The sequence below is a fragment of the Hyperolius riggenbachi genome, chromosome 12 (assembly GCF_040937935.1).
Source record: "Hyperolius riggenbachi isolate aHypRig1 chromosome 12, aHypRig1.pri, whole genome shotgun sequence".
Lineage (NCBI taxonomy): Eukaryota > Metazoa > Chordata > Amphibia > Anura > Hyperoliidae > Hyperolius > Hyperolius riggenbachi.
Window position 1 is genome coordinate 212,005,732 of NC_090657.1, and position 16,572 is coordinate 212,022,303.

General features: G+C 46.8%; 1 protein-coding gene across 3 annotated transcripts in view; it reads left to right on the top strand.

The window, feature by feature from the left end:
• The window catches only part of BAIAP2 (BAR/IMD domain containing adaptor protein 2), a 307,153-nt gene that overhangs the window by 249,751 nt on the left and 40,830 nt on the right, over nucleotides 1-16,572 (top strand). For all 3 annotated transcript variants that reach the window (XM_068263779.1, XM_068263777.1, XM_068263778.1), the window contains exons 8-12: nucleotides 1,112-1,354; nucleotides 1,513-1,702; nucleotides 4,967-5,168; nucleotides 5,453-5,521; nucleotides 6,170-6,332. In XM_068263779.1, the coding sequence (XP_068119880.1) occupies nucleotides 1,112-1,354; nucleotides 1,513-1,702; nucleotides 4,967-5,168; nucleotides 5,453-5,521; nucleotides 6,170-6,332 (867 nt within the window). The remainder of the gene's footprint in view (nucleotides 1-1,111; nucleotides 1,355-1,512; nucleotides 1,703-4,966; nucleotides 5,169-5,452; nucleotides 5,522-6,169; nucleotides 6,333-16,572) is intronic.

The window sequence follows — 16,572 nt, forward strand, 5'->3', positions numbered from 1 at the left end:
GTGAGGTTTTGTTTCTATTGGTGAATAATGGTTTGATTCCCAGAAGAAAAATAAAACTTTCAAACGTAGGAAATGTGAAATATTGACAGGCGGACCTGATTAAATGCTGCACTACTGCTCAACACAGTCACTAGATGTCCCATTTCACCTGGGACAAGGCCAGATTTTCTATAAGGCACTGTAGGCACGTGTCTACAGGCGTCTGAGGAAGGTGGCTCACTCCCATCCCCAAGAGCTATCTTTTCTCCTTTACTATGCAGAGTCTTGAGCAGAGTGTGAATGAGAGGTTACTCACCCAGCTCTCAGCATTCCACTGACCAGATCTCCCTTCAGTCAGGGGGACCTCTTGCTGCTTAATACTGAAGGTACCTCTGGCTACCTAATACTTGGGAGCACCTCTAGCTACTTAATATTGGAAGTACGTCTGACTGCCTAATACTAAGGGGCACCTGTGGCTACCTATGTTGGGCATGGGGAGTAGGAAAGGGGTAACAGCTGGGCCAGCCAGCAAATTTGTGGTGGGGGTTTGTGGGTTCGTGGAGGGCGGAGTCTAGAATGCCAGAACATCTGTGCCTATAGGCTCCTGTGATGTAAATCCAGGCCTGACCTGGGATATGTCCCAGAATGAAGGTCTCCCGTCTTGGGTACAGATGTGTTCCAATGTCCCAGGTGGGTCACCAAATGTCCAAGCCGCCGGAATCTGCTCCCTTGCTCTGTGCTTGCCTTTTAAAAACATTTGCCCACATTGGGGCAAGGGGCCATTCTGACTTACCCCTCTTTCTTCTTTTGTGTCCCCAACTTGGTGGTTTCTGAGCAGCATACTTCAATTTGTGATGGTGGGCCCAGGGTACATTTCCTCCTATAAGAACCAGCTCTCATATTCAGTAAGTGTATTTTCTCTGGAGATAGCCCCCCCCCCCCCCCCCCCCCCCTCCCCGCCACCACCACTTTATTATCCACTTCTGCACTTTTAAACTTAATGTTAATTTGGACGTTCATATACTCAATGTATCACTTTTTATTTCCCCCCTTTCTCTTTTTGATTACAGGATGTACGTCTGTATCCTACTGGTACTCGTTAACCGTTTGATTCTCGTTTTTTTATTCACAGGGTAAGGAGCTGCTGAGCCAGAAGATTCCCTCCTGGCAACAGGCCTGCAACGACCCAAATAAGATCCCCGACCGAGCCCTTCAGATCATGCAACAGATGGCGGCTGCTGGGCCCAATGGGACTATCCTGACAGGTCCTCTTTCTGGGCCAATGACCAACTCCAAATCCAGCCTGTCCATATCAGACCCCATCCCCGGTGCCAAGCCTCTGCCGGTGCCCCCAGAGTTGGCTCCTTTTGTGGGGGTACGTATAGCGTTAAAGGGCTCATAAAAGATATGAAATTTCTACCAAACCCGCTTTGCACAGAGACCATTGTTTCCGCTTGCTTTGCATCATGTGACGTTTGGTTGCCTTGGTGTTTGGCATACAGTTTCCTTCACAAAGTTTGGTTGTCTCCACAGAGAATGTCTGCACAGGAAGGCACCCCCATCATGAACGGCGTCTCAGGGCCGCCCCCCAGCCTCTATGACCACTGGGCCGACATGAAGCCCAAGGCATCCCCGTCACAACCCCACAAACAGATCAGCGACTCCTACTCCAACACACTTCCAGCCCGCAAGAGCGTCCCTCCCAAAAACAGCTATACTGTCGGTGAGTACCCACACTTTACCCCACTCATCTATGTAGGATTATCTGCAGGCAGTAGAGATGGCCGATGACGTGCTATTCAGTTTGGTTTGCATGCATGTTTATTGCAAATTGTATGCAGATTGGGAATGGAACAATCGAAAGTTACAGAATTTACTTTTCAAGAGGGACTTAAAGAGAGTCTGAAGCCAAATTAATTAGCTCTTTTTATAGCCCATTTATGTTCATTATTAAGATCAAAGCTGATTTGCCACAACACCGCAGCAGATTGAGGTATTTATCCCCCCAAAATCTTGGGGTAAAATTGCACAACTTTCCAGGTCGTGGATTTTGCTGCCTGGGGAGGCAGAGCTTTGTGCTGTATCTCCGCCTCCAGTGCAGTCAGTCTCCGCCAATCTCCGCCCCTCTGTCTTCTTTCACGGAGAGGGGCGGAGATCTGCAGTGTTGCAGCGAATCAGCTTTGATCTTCATGCTTAACATAAGTGGGCAATAAAAACATAAGTGGGCAATAAAAAACTAAAATAGAACGAAATGAATAAAACTTCTTACCTTTTTTTTTTAGAAGATTACTTTATTAATAATTTAGCCAGTGTTTGCCCATTGTAAAATCTTTCCTCTACCTGATTTACGTATGCACTAGTGCCTCTTTAACTGGCTCATTTTTAAAGGATACCAGAGCTGAACTCAAGAGGAAAAACAGGGGTAGCAGACATGCACTAGAAGCTGTCCTGAGGACCCACCACTCCCCTGTTTTTCTCTGTCCCCCTCCTTTGGTGCTGAAATGCCCCCAGCATCCTCTTCTGGGTTTGGGCATTAGTGCGCTGGCCCGGCTGCACGCATCCTACATCTTTCACCCTTCACCCGTGGCGACGAGCGCACTGCGCATTTGCATGATGTCATACGTTTATTTTCGCTTCAGGTTTGCTTTAATCTGAGGGGGACGTATTTATTTATTTATTTTTTTTATAACTTAATTTTCTCCTATGTTCCTATATCTTACAGTAGGCAGTAGAAATCTGACTAGTCTGTCTGCTCATTGGAAAATAAAGAAAACCATGATAATTCCCCCACGTAGAAAATAAAAAGTAGTGCTTATGAAGTGAGATCTGACCACGACTGGACAAGTATTAAGTGGGTACAAAAAATCTTCACTTTATTGCTTAATCAGTCTGGAATATAAAACATGTAATTGGATGTCAAACAAGATACACAAAATACAACACCCTCCCACCCACCTAATAAAACCCAAGACCTAGGAGCGAGGACCCTTTGGATGAAAATGAGTACCAGCGTGTGTACGGGTACCTGCTATGCAGGCTACCATGTGCAGTCCATCTCCTAAGCAGCACGTGTACACACCACGGATCAAATCACATGAGTTTTCTCTGCAAACAGTTCAGAAAGGCAATCCAAGCATGAAGAGAGTCCCACTCGCAGACTCAAAGAATAGCAGGCATGTTTAGAGCAGAGAAGAGAGCCAGCAGTTCACAAAGAGCAAGAAGCAAGGAGCAAGCAAAGCTGGGGCTGCATCTATTCCATGAAATGGCAATAACAGTCCGCATGGACACAAAATACCTGCCGTGTCAGTTCCGCAGCTCGATCAGATATTGCTTCGGATCCTTGATCTCTCCTGGTCGGTTGTGCTCCCATGTTGTGCCCAATGTCCGTGGCAGTGACGGCTGGTGAAGTGCAGTCGTGATGGCTAACTGCAGGACGCCGGCCCGCTGAAGACTGGCAAAGCCTCAGCACAGAATCAGGGATCTAGATCCAAGGATCCTTCCGCGCGGACACTCCAGCGCGCCGGCTTGTGAAGAGAATCACACGCTGGTATCGGGTCCTCTAGCTCCTCCCACCGACCGGTTTCGCGCATGTGCGCTTCCTCAGGGTGTGGCTATAGCATGACGGTATGTCGCACTTATATTCTAAACGTTCCTGTCCTGCCCATTGAATGGGTTGGGCTTGGCAGGAGTCATGCAGAGCACAGATTGTAGTGCCGATTAATGTTACATTTGCACAACAGAATTATTGAACTTAGAGCCTGGGCACAAGCAGACAAAAGTGCACTAACACAATATAGTGCAAGTGCACCTCCTCATAGTGTCCCACCACAGAGCTGCACTACAGGTCGTCCCTAACAATAAGTGAAAGGGGCTGAAGGGAGGGGGAGGAGATCATGGAGATAAGTTGATTTATAAACCAAGGAATAGATTGTACACTGAAGTGAGAGTGAGCACGGGGGACAGGGAAAAGAATTTTCCAGGTAATTTGTCTCCATCTAATAAGCTTATATGTAGTTTTAAGATAGGTCTGGGGCAAGAAGGAGCGCGGCCGGTAAGAGAGTACAGATAAGGTTCTATAAAAAGCATTGCAGACCGAAGTCCGCATTATGCCCGAAAGGGATTAAAGTACGAAGTCTAAAAATCCAACCGCACTCCTTCTGCCTCAGAATCCTATCAAAGTCTCCCCTACGGGAGGAAATATTGAGCTTATAAATTCCCTTCACTTTTGAACCGGCCAGGTCATAATTCCCCCACGTACTTACTGAATGGCAGTCCAATTGCCAGTGTTGTGTGCACTGTCATAGGCTGTAATATGAATTACGGCTATAGCGGCACTCGGATAGTAATATGGGCGCCGTCAAAAGATGGAGCCCAGATTACTATAAAAACTGCATAATTCGACCACTGGCAAAAGCAGCCGAATGTCTTACCCCTGGATCCACAGCGGCCTGGAGGGGGAATAGTAATTAACGCCGCCGGGACTTATGCAGGAGCAGGGTGACCTGTTTTTCGGCTTTGTCCCTCTTCCAAATTACCCAGTGCCTTAATTACATGAATACAGCTGGCCAACATGTTAGTATAGATCATTTCCAGAGTGTTTTTGTAAAGAATAAAGGAGTTATTGAGCTTACCCCATGAGGAGGTAGACTAGTCCAAAACCTGTCAGGTTTGTCAGATATTCACTTCCTACTGTAAGCGACAGCAACATAGTAGGGAAGTGATATAAGAAATTAATTTCTCCCAGATTAAAATGCAATATATAAGTAGGTGTACATGTTTTTTTTAAAATGTACCAGTTTTCGTGGTAGAATTCCTTTAACGTGCAAGGCATAAAACTTTTGTGCGTTGCAAGCGATGACTTATCCCAAACAGCATGCATTAAAAAATCAGCCTACCCCTAGGGCTTTAACGAGAGAATCTGATTGGTTATGGGGCAGCTGTACAATATGGCCGATCGTTAATTTAAACCTGTCTGTTTCCTGCCCAGCGGAGAACAAAACCCTCCCCCGCTCCAGCTCCATGGCGGCCGGCTTAGAGAAGAACAGCAGGACGCGGGTGCAGGCCATCTTCTCACACTCCGCGGGGGACAACACCACCCTGCTCAGCTTCAGCAACGGCGACTACATCACCCTGCTGGTGCCCGAAGCCAGGGACGGCTGGCACTATGGCGAAAGCGAGAAGACAAAAATGTAAGCTATGCTGTTTTATTAAAGGGGCACTCTATCCAGAACTGATAGGCTTGGAGTATGGAGAGTTAGACCTTCTTTATTGTGTTTATTCCACCTGATAAGACCTCTAACAGCTCTAACATCACCACAGTGCCTCATGGGAGAGGCCTACTTCTACGGAAACTAGCCAATCACAAGAGAGACTTTAGGTCTGGGGCTGGACTCTTCAAGAACTGCAACTGGGTGGAAAGAAATCTGGAAGGAACGTTTATGATATAATGTGACCTGTATCTTTCTGTCCGCAGGAGAGGATGGTTCCCATTCTCATACACGCGGGTGGTAGACGGGCGAGATGGCGGTAGCCGTACACAAAAGTGAGTAACCGGATATGCCCGTCATGATGCCATGACAAATCCTAGTGTAGATCTATGTGATAGAACACTGACTTATTGGCCTCTCTTACTTTGTAAGAAATCAGAAGAATGAAATACGGTTGCTTTTTTTTTTTTTTAGCCCACCTAAACCTCATATTGAATAAGCCAATATTGACTAAAGTCTGGTACACACATCACATTTTAATGGGCCAATGACAGGCCAATTTAACCACCTCCATGTAGTATGAGGGTGAGCAGATATTGAATACTATGACCAAATTGTGTAGGTACACCCCTCCTACTACGTGGAAGTTTTAGTAGACAAGACAAGACAAATACCATTTATATTGCGCTTTTCTCTTTGCGGACTCAAAGCGCCAGAGCAGAGCAGCAGCCACTAGGGCACGCTCTATTGACAGTAGCAGTGTTAGGGAGACTTGCCAAAGGTCTACTGAATAGGTGCTGGCTTACTGAACAGGCAGAGCCGAGATTCGAACCCAGGTCTCCTGTGTCAGAGGCAGAGCCCTTAACCATTACACCATCAGCCTGTTACTGTTTGCATTTCGATTGGCCAATCATTGGGCATTACTAACACCTCTCTGCAGTCGCCCTGATGCATGTACTTCTCTCATGTTTGTCTCTTCACAGCTTACAGCCTGGAAAGAGCAGCAGCACTGGGAACCTACTGGATAAAGATGACCTGTCTATACCTCCGCCCGACTACAACATGGCTTCACACGGCTTCCCGCCCCAGCCGCCCAGCTCCTATAAGCCCCGCCCCTACAGTGTGGCCGCACCAGTCTTTGCACAGGTTAGAGGGGGTCATTCAATCCCAGATTAATAGGTGGGCTCTGCCACCAATTAACCATTCAGAAAAGGGCTTCCATTTCATGGCCAACTCTGATGGTCTGACTTGGGTTACTCTGTGTAAGATGTTGTCTAGATGAAGTGTCAGTATATAATGTGAGTTCACCTTTTCATACCAGACTTGAGTATAGTTGGATTCCAACAGTTTAAGAATATTTGCCATGAGGTTGCTAGGTGTTCTGTGGCAGTACTTCCCCCTACCCACCATATATATATATATATATAGGGTTGTAGTTTTTCTTCAGGGTTCTCCACTGGAATAACTTGTATGCTAGGTGCTCTAGTGGTTGGAGTTTTGTATAGTGGAATCTCTACTGGCAGGTTTTTTCTTTTTGTTTTGTTTTTTAGGGTGGATTCTCCACTGACATTGACTTGTATGATGGGTACCATACTTGTATGAGTTTTTTTTTTTATAGTGGGTCCTCCATTGTTACAAGTTATGACAGGTTCTCCACTGGTGATTGGTGTGTGATAAGTTTTCCACTGTAGTAAGATGGGCTCTCCACTGGTGCCAGTTGTATGGTGAACTCTTCACTGGCATGAGTTGTATGGTGGGCTCTCTGCTGGTTTGAGTTGCATGGTGGGCTCTCTGCTGGTTTGAGTTGCATGGTGGGCTCTCTGCTGGTTTGAGTTGCATGGTGGGCTCTCTGCTGGTTTGAGTTGCATGGTGGGCTCTCTGCTGGTTTGAGTTGCATGGTGGGCTCTCTGCTGGTTTGAGTTGCATGGTGGGCTCTCCACTGTTTTCAGTTGCATGGTGGACTCTTCACTGGTGCCAGTTGTATGGTGGGCTCTTCACTGGTGCCAGTTGTATGGTGGGCTCTCCACTGGTGCCAGTTGTATGGGGGGCTCTCCACTGGTGCCAGTTGTATGGTGGGCTATTCACTGGTGTTAGTTGTATGGGGGGTTCTACATTGGTGCCAGTTGCATGGTGGGCTATTCACTGGTGTTAGTTGTATGGGTGGTTCTACACTGGTGCCAGATGCATGGTGGGTTCGCCACTGGTGTTGGTTGTATGGTGAGCTCTCCACTGTTGCCAGTTGCATGGTGGGCTCTCCACTGTTGCTAATTGCATGGTGGGCTCTCCACTGTTGCCAGTTGCATGGTGGGCTTGCCACTGGTGTTGTATGGGTGGGCTCTCCACTGGTGCCAGTTGTATGGGGGGGTTCTACACTGGTGCCAGTTGTATGGTGGGTTCTCCACTGGTGCAAGTTGCATGGAGGGCTCTCCGCTGGTGTGAGTTGTATGGTGGTGTCTCCGCTGATTCGAGTTGTATGGTAGTCTCTCCACTGGTGTTAGCTGTATGGTGAACTCTTCACTGGCATGAGTTGTATGGTGTTTTCTCATCTGGCATGAGTTGTATGGTGGTCTCTCCTCTGGTGTTAGCTGTATGGTGGTTTCTCCACTACTGCTAGTTGCATGGTGGCTCTCCTCAGGTGTGAGTTGTATGGTGGGCTTTTGGCTGTTGTGAGTTGTATGGTGGACTCTCCCCTGGTGTGCGTTATACAAATATTTCTGTTGACATGAGATGTACAATGTTTAACACTGCTGTTTGTATTCCAAGCCTGCTCCACAGTCCTGTATGTTCCTTATTTATAGGGTTACTCTGTACCCTACGGGTACGCAATTCACAGGAGAGCCAGCGGTCTCTACCCTCAGTCATCTGGACTGTACAAACCTTGTAAGAGGTCAACGCCCGTAAGTTGGTCAGTTGCGGGGATCTTCCATTGCAGCCGGTTGTAGACTGTCCACTATTTGCCACTAACTAAACTTTAGCACCCTGTGTGTTTCGAAGGGCCTTTGTTGGCATCTCCTCCGTTCCAGGTGGCCACATGTTCTCCTGGCCATCAGAGCATCCCTGCAGATCCTTCATGTGACTGGGTATAAAGTGAGGACAAATGCTGAGGTTTGCTGCAATGGAAGACTCTCCAGCAACCCTTCCACCAGAAATCCACACTTCCAGCAGAAAAAAAAGGAAAAACTTTTCAAATGTATTAAAAATTCAGATATTTTCATTTTTTTTGTTTTTGTTTGCTACAGAAAAAGCCAGTGTGTGTTGTGGTTGTATGGCTATAGATTTGGGGAAATGCAGGGGGAAAATGTTAGCGGTATACATTTAAAGTAAAGTATTTGCTGAACTCACAGTTGCTGGCGCCTGAATGACACCAGTGAGCGCTGCTATAGCTGCAGTTCACATTATGACCTATAGCTGTGCCCACATCGCGGGCCCCATGTGGCGCCCAATATACCCTTCTCAAGGAGGTTGGACATTAATGGGTTGTTAGGGTTACGGTACTATATGGGAGGGGGCTAGGCATATTAGGGGGGGGGAGGGTAAGGGTTAGACCAATGATGGCTAACCTTGGCACTCCAACTGTGGTGGAACTACAAGTCCCATGAGGCATTGCAATACTCTGACAGCTCTAAGCATAACTCGCAGAGGCATGATGGGATTTGTAGTTTTGTCACAGCTGGAGGGCCAAGGTTAGCCATCACTGGGTTAGACACTTAGAGAAGAGGGTTAGAATAGGTGCCATGGAGTACATATTAAAATATTGATGATTAAAATGACCGAGATTTTAACATTAGCGGCACCACCCTGCACCCAATCTATGCAGCAGCACCACTTTACTCCCTTTGCTTTTCAAACAGCCTCTGTTCTTTGTGGCTTGCATTCCACAAGACGCTGGAGACCTTCTTTTGAGATTCTGCTCCATGCTGACACGGTGACCTCACACTTTCTATGGATTGGTCAGCTGCACATTCATGCTTCGGATCCCGCAAGGCAAGCTGGCTTAATGGATTCGTATCGTTGCCACCGATTTCTGACCACCACATCTGTGACCTCAGCAGCAATCTAGAGTCCTCAGACCAGGCCACATTTTACTATTCCATAGTTAGAAAGATTACGGTAACTCATAACCCCTCCTTTGTCAGCCTGAAGCAGTCTGTTTTCCTCTGACCCCTCTCTTTAAAGAGTGATTGTCAGCCACAAAATAAAATTCCACTTACCCACTGTTCTGTGTTTATTATGCAGTCTACAACCTGATCCTGCATTGCAATCATTCCAATCAATTCAGAAATGTTTCTGCTGTAATGAATCTTCTTTCAGTCAGCCTAGCTCTATTTGGTAGATTGCCAACGAGAAGGAAGCTTATCACCCCGCCCACATTCTTGCTCCTCACTGATTGGCTGAGGGCAATTCAGTAAGCTGCTGAAATATGATCTATGCTGTGGTCACATGTGTTTACAAAACAAGCTAGCCAGGACAGTGCAGTTTCTAGGAGAAGAGAAGGGAGGAAATTACATCAGGGTTGGCTTCAGTTAAGATGGAAAATGCCGGTAACTATTTTCTCTTTATTTACTGCATACAATTCACTGAAATCAAAACGTGGACAGTGCAATGCATGTGTTATGTAAGTAGAAGTTAGAACAAGTATTTATCTACTTATATACACTGTATTTTTTTTCCTGGGATAGTATGGCTGTCCCTGCTGCTTTAACTTAGATTCCAAGTAAACAAGCACCCAACTGGTTCAGACGTGTGCTTAAAAGGACACTATGGCGAAAAATTGTAAAATTTAAAATCTGTGCAAACATAAACAAATAAAAAGTATGTTTTGTTTTTCCAGAGTAAAATAAGCCATAAATTACTTTTCTCCTATGTTGCTGTCACTCACAGTAGTTAGTAGAAATCTGACAGAAGCGACAGATTTTGGACTAGCCCATTTCTTCATGGGGGGGATTTTCAGGGATTTATTTATTTTCAAAAGCACTTAGTGAATGGCAGTTGCTCTGTCCAACTGCCAAAAAACTGTGTAGGGAGCAGGGAAGCTGGCCAGTACCATTGTTTATATCCTTTTTAGGGAATCTCTTTATAAAGAATATAATCCTTGCTAAGAATCCTCTTTCAAGAGCTGGACTAGTCCAAAACCTGTCGCTTCTGGCAGATTTCTACTACTTACTGTAAGTGACAGCAACATAGGAGAAAAGTAATTTATGGCTCATTTTACTCTGGAAAAAACATACTACTTACTGTATTTGTTTGTTTGCACATATTTTAAATTTTACAATTTTTCGCCATAGTGCCCCTTTAAGTGGAAAGACACAATAGCCCAAATGATTCAAGCGAAATCCAATGCGAAGAATCCTGCTGCTTTAACTAGGCCTATCATTCCGCAGTAGTGCAGCTCACTGGGTGTCTTTTCACACTGTTCTCTGTAAGCTGTAGATGCTGTCATAGGATCACCAGTGTTTTAATTGTCTGTGTTGGGTTAAATGAACGAGACAGCACTCTTACAGGGGTAAGTAATAAAAGTCAACCCTTCTCTATATTGGAAGATGCGTACGATATTCAAGGAGACGATGCCAAAGGTAACGCTCATGATTAGTCCGCAGGGGGCGCCGACGATCGATCTGTGACTGTGCAGCCAAGCTTATTATCTCCCAACCTTACTTGCCTGGTTATTATAGCCTCGGGAAGCCAGTGCCATCCCTCAGGGGGCAATTATGAGCCTTTCCTTGCTGTCATCTCTGGAACATTGTATGCAGTAGCAACTGTTATTAATTGCAGGTGAGCTGTCTCCTACATTTAACCCAACACCGACAAATAAGTGAAAAAAAACCCTTGGCGTCTATGACAAGACTGCTGTGCATGAGAATCCCCAGAGATCAGCATCCGTGATTAAAGGTGCCCATGCATGACTCATTTGCGGCATCACTATCCGGCCGATTGGATCATAGTGATCAAATCTGGCAGACATCGATGTCAAAACATGGACGCCCGATCGATAATTGCAATAGATTTCAGGCTGAATTGATAGATGCTATCAATCCGGCATGCTGGACGGTTCATGCTCGAAGGGGCTTGGTTTAGGGAGCGGCAGTGATGACTTTATTACTCCATATTCTGATGATCAGTGATCAACCCTTCCCCCACATACATGTAAAAAGGGTGCTGGAAAATTTAAGGCGCAGGGGGGTGCCAAATAAGTGTTGCCCTGCGGTGGCAATTTTCCCAGCCCCGTTAATTACTTTTCCTCCTCCAAGGTGCCGTACAGTGGGGGTAAGTTGTAATTCAGTCTCCAGCTGGCGGCCGAATTACGCTGTTTTTATCGGAATTTGGTAACTTTTTTTTTGCTAGAGCCAAAATTACTGTCAGCGCTGCTACAGCCGCAACTTACATAACAGCCCCCCCCATCCCTGAGTAATATCTCTCCCCCCATTTCATGCTGAAATCTATTAAAAATCTGTTTGCAGTGTGTGGCCTCTCTAGTCTGATTCCATCAGAGAGGGATCTATCGTATAGAGATGGTGCCCAACGACTAATGTATGGCCAACCTAAAGTGTTACTATACTAAAAAAAAAAAAGTAAGTTTAACGTAGCTGGGTCTTCTTGCGACCCCGTGCAGTCATCCTGTGCCCGCACCGTCCTTCCACAACCCTCCAGCCAGCAGCGATGACCCCCTGAAAGCTGTCCAGTCATGGCCAGATGGAGGCTACTGCACATGTGCGGCCAGAATTACCCGCACTCTGATCGCAGTACCTCCAGGAGCATTCTGCGAAAACACGCAGTAGTGATTCTCCCGTACTGTCCCGTACGTGCACAGAACGCTGCCTTGGGGTGCGGTGAGGAGGTGCCTCTCTGGACAGCATTGAGGGGGGGGGGGGGTTCCGACGCTGCTGCTGGCCGGAGGGACTCAGAAATGCAATCCTGCACAGGATGACTGCAGGGGGTTGCTAGAAGCCGCAGGTATGTTCAACTGTTTTTTTATTTTATTTTTTTACCTTTAAATTTCCTTTAAAGTGAAACTCCGACCAAGAATTGAACTTTATCCCAATCAGTAGCTGATACCCCCTTTTACATGAGAAATCTATTCCTTTTCACAAACAGACCATCAGGGGGCGCTGTATGACTGATATTGTGGTAAAGCCCCTCTCACAAGAAACTCTCAGGACCGTGGTACTCCTGGCAGTTTCCTGTCTGTGAACCTTGCTGTATTGTAGGAAATACTGCCAAAAAGCATGCAGCAGCTACATCACCTGCCAACAGTAAGAATGTCACCATGTAATGTCAGAATGTAAATCAGGGATTTAAAAGTTTTTACAATGGGCAAACACTGACTAAATCAATTATACATAATTATTGTAAAAATGAAGCACTTTTTTATTACATTATTTTCACTGGAGTTCCTCCTTAAGTGAAACACCCAACCTGCATCTTCATGAGTTTTCGCCTTGCACTACTGCAACATGATTGGCTGTTTTAGATAGTGAATAATTAGGTACAGGGAGTTTCCGACTCACGAACAACCTGAAAATGTGAAATTTGATTCTGTGGGAACAAGTTCAATCCCCCCCCCCCCCCCCCCCAATTTTCTTAAAAACATTTTTGTAAACATGTAAAATGACATTTCAATATAGTATACTGAGGGCATGGGGGGGGGGGGCACAGATGTGGCACAGTGGGGGACACTGGGGGCACAGGGGAACAGAGGTGACACTGGAGGCATGGGGACACGGAAGGCAGAGGGGACACTGGAGGCAGAGGGGACACTGGAGGCATGGGCATGAGGGACACAGGAGGAAGAGGGGAATGAAGGGGACACTTGAGGGGGGGGGGGGGCATTGAGGAGGTACAGGGGAAAGAGGTGGAACAGTGTCCTGCCTTACAAATGGATTAAGGTAAATAACGAACCTACAATCTCATTCGCTAACCAGCGACTACCTGTACGTGGATGCAGCCAGTAAAGTGCTCAGTGAGTTTATTTGAAAATGCATTGTGCTAAGATGTAAGTTCTCTTTGCCTCTACCGCCCCATCCCTTCACCCAGAGATTTCCTCCTGAGCCGAAGGAGTTAAACCCCCGACACATAGCTGAAAAGGGATGTTTTAAAATATTCCGCTGGATATTTATATCCGCTTGTGCTCAGGCAGGCGTACATGTCAAGTGCACCGAGGCTGCAGAGAAATTCTATTTTCATCCTCTATTTTTTCCGTTATTTAATTTTCTTTTTTAAATATAAGTGTGAAGCTGTGCTTAAAGGAGCACTCTAGAAAAAGCTCTTGTCTGCTGATCAGGGCTTGAGAGATCTCTATAAAACTTTGGCTGTTTCATCAGGAACACTTCATGGGAATTAGCTGATGTGCCAAGCTGAATGGCTAAAATAATGACCACTGAAATCAATTAGTACCCACTGGAAGGTGTGGTCAGTCTTGGCCCCACCTCTACAATTCAAACACCTGCCCCCTTCCCCCAGAAAAAATAATATAGATCTCTAGACTATCCGTGCAGACATAATTCCACATGTATGTAGCTCTGCCCAGTAGGAATATCTTACCTTCACTCTCTCTCATCTTAAAGGGGAACTGAAGTAAGCGGTATACGGAGGCTGCCATATTTATTTCTTTTTAATCAATTGCCTGGCAGCCCTGCTGGTCTATTTCTCTGCAGTAGTATCTGAATAACACCAGAAACAAGCATGCAGCTAGTCTTGTCAGATTTGACTTTAAAGTCTGAAACACCTGATCTGCTGCATGCTTGTTCAGGGGCTATGGCTAATAGTATTAGAGGCAGAGGATCAGCAGGGCTGCCTGGCAACTGGTATTGCTTAAAAGGAAATAAACATGGCAGCCTCCATATACTTCTCTCTTCAGTTCCCCTTTAACACAGCATATAGCCGTAGCATCTGACCCTACACTACTTCCTCTATGTAAATAAATTCGTGCCAGGGGAGTACCAGAGGCTGAGATTTCCAGAAATCTCTGTGAGTCCAAATTGCATCTGTTTTCTAATGTGAAATCAGTACACTGTGCTGTGCTAGTTTTCCGTATGCTAAACTGCACTGGAGCATTCCCTTCCTCCAGGAAATATGAGCTGCTTAGAGCAGGAACAACTGTTGCTTGTTTTCCACATCTGCACACACTGATTGAAGCCTGCATTTTAATTTGATTATCGATGTTCAGCCAACCACAAATGCACTGCATTTTTTCGTGTGACTGGCATTTTCAACTCCTGTTGAAAATCGCGTCTAGAAGCACAGCTGGTGTAAATAGAGAAAATCACTTGCAGCACATTTCCGATACGGATTGTTATTTTCAGTGTATAAGGGCCCTTAATCATGTAATTATTAAGCAGTGGGACTACTTTCATGAGACAGCCCTGGAAACACATGGGGGAATTATTTCTCATTTAGAAAGCCATGTTCAGTTCATCTCATGTGTAACCTAAAGTACAGCAAGGACTGCCCCAAACAGAAAATATTTACAAGTAAGCTGTGAATTTAGCATCGTTTAGAAATTTGTTCCCTTCTTTTGGCTGTGAGTTCCACTTTAAAGAGAATCTGTACTCTAATATTCTTACAATAAAAAGCATACCATTCTATTCATTATTTTCTCCTGTGCCCCTCTGTGCTGTTTCTGCCACTCTCTGCTGCAATCCTGGCTTGTACCATATTTTTCGGACCATAAGACGCACTTTTTCTCCCCCAAAACTGGGGAGAAAAAGTGAGTGCGTCTTATGGTCCGAATGCTAACTTTTGCCCCTCCCCCACACCCATCACAAATAACCACAGCGGCCGCTGCTAATGCTTGACACCAGCCAGCATACCTCAACTCTGTCCCAGAGATCATCTCCCCGCCTCCAGCCTCGAGTCCAGGCTTTCACTATCGGCCCCATGTTTGTTGCGCATCCAGCTTCCACGTGCGACTTCAGGTTACGTCTGCATCACTGTGTTTGGCTGCTGCTGAGGGCAATCCCGTTAATCCACGTGCAGCTCCAGGTTATGCACGCATTGCTGTCCTCTGGCTGCTGCTGGTAACGATCCGGTTAATCCACGTGCGGCTCCAGGTTATTTCTGTATCGCTGTCCTCTGGTTGCGGCTGGTGGCGATCCGGTTAACCCACGTGCAGGCTCACATCAGGCAATACAGGCAGTGTCCGATGTGCAGTAGCCGCCTTCTCTCCTGGGAGCCCGAAGAGCTGTTTAATTTGCGAGGAGCGTGGCTGGCAATAGAGGGGGTGTCCGCTATTGTAACAGCGTGTGGCTGTTACACGCCGCTCGCGTACCGGGACTACTTCCGGTACGCGAGCGGTGTGCAACAGCCACACACTGTTACAATAGCGGACACCCCCTCTATTGCCAGCCACGCTCCTCGCAAATTAAACAGCTCTTCGGGCTCCCAGGAGAGAAGGCGGCTACTGCACATCGGACACTGCCTGTATTGCCTGATGCGAGCCTGTACGTGGGTTAACCGGATCGCCACCAGCCGCAACCAGAGGACAGCGATACAGAAATAACCTGGAGCCGCACGTGGATTAACCGGATCGTTACCAGCAGCAGTCAGAGGACAGCAATGCGTGCATAACCTGGAGCTGCACGTGGATTAACGGGATTGCCCTCAGCAGCAACCTGTGATGCAGACGTAACCTGAAGTCGCACGTGAAAGCTTGTGAGTACACCTGCCTGACTACCTACACTATGCCTGGCTACCTACACTGCAGGCAACTATGAATGGCTACCTACACTGGAAGGGAACCTATGCCTGGCTACCTACACTGCAGGCAACTATGCCTGGCTACCTACACTGCAGGCAACTATGCCTGGCTACCTACACTGCAGGCAACTATGCCTGGCTACCTACACTGCAGGCAACTATGCCTGGCTACCTACACTGCAGGCAACTATGCCTGGCTACCTACACTGCAGGCAACTATGCCTGGCTACCTACACTGCAGGCAACTATGCCTGGCTACCTACACTGCAGGCAACTATGCCTGGCTACCTACACCGGAAGGGAACCTATGCCTGGCTACCTATACTGCAGGCAACTATGCCTGGCTACCTACACTGCAGGCAACTATGCCTGGCTACCTACACTGCAGGCAACTATGCCTGGCTACCTACACTGCAGGCAACTATGCCTGGCTACCTACACTGCAGGCAACTATGACAGGCTACCTACACTGGAAGGGAACCTATGCCTGGCTACCTACACTGCAGGCAACTATGCCTGGCTACCTACACTGCAGGCAACTATGCCTGGCTACCTACACTGGAAGGGAACCTATGCCTTGCTACCTATACTGGAGGGGCACCTATGCCTGACTACCCATACTGTGGAGACCTATGCCTGGCTTCCTTTTTGTCTCAGGCAGCAAAAAGTTGAGAACCAGCCCTGCAACTCCTGC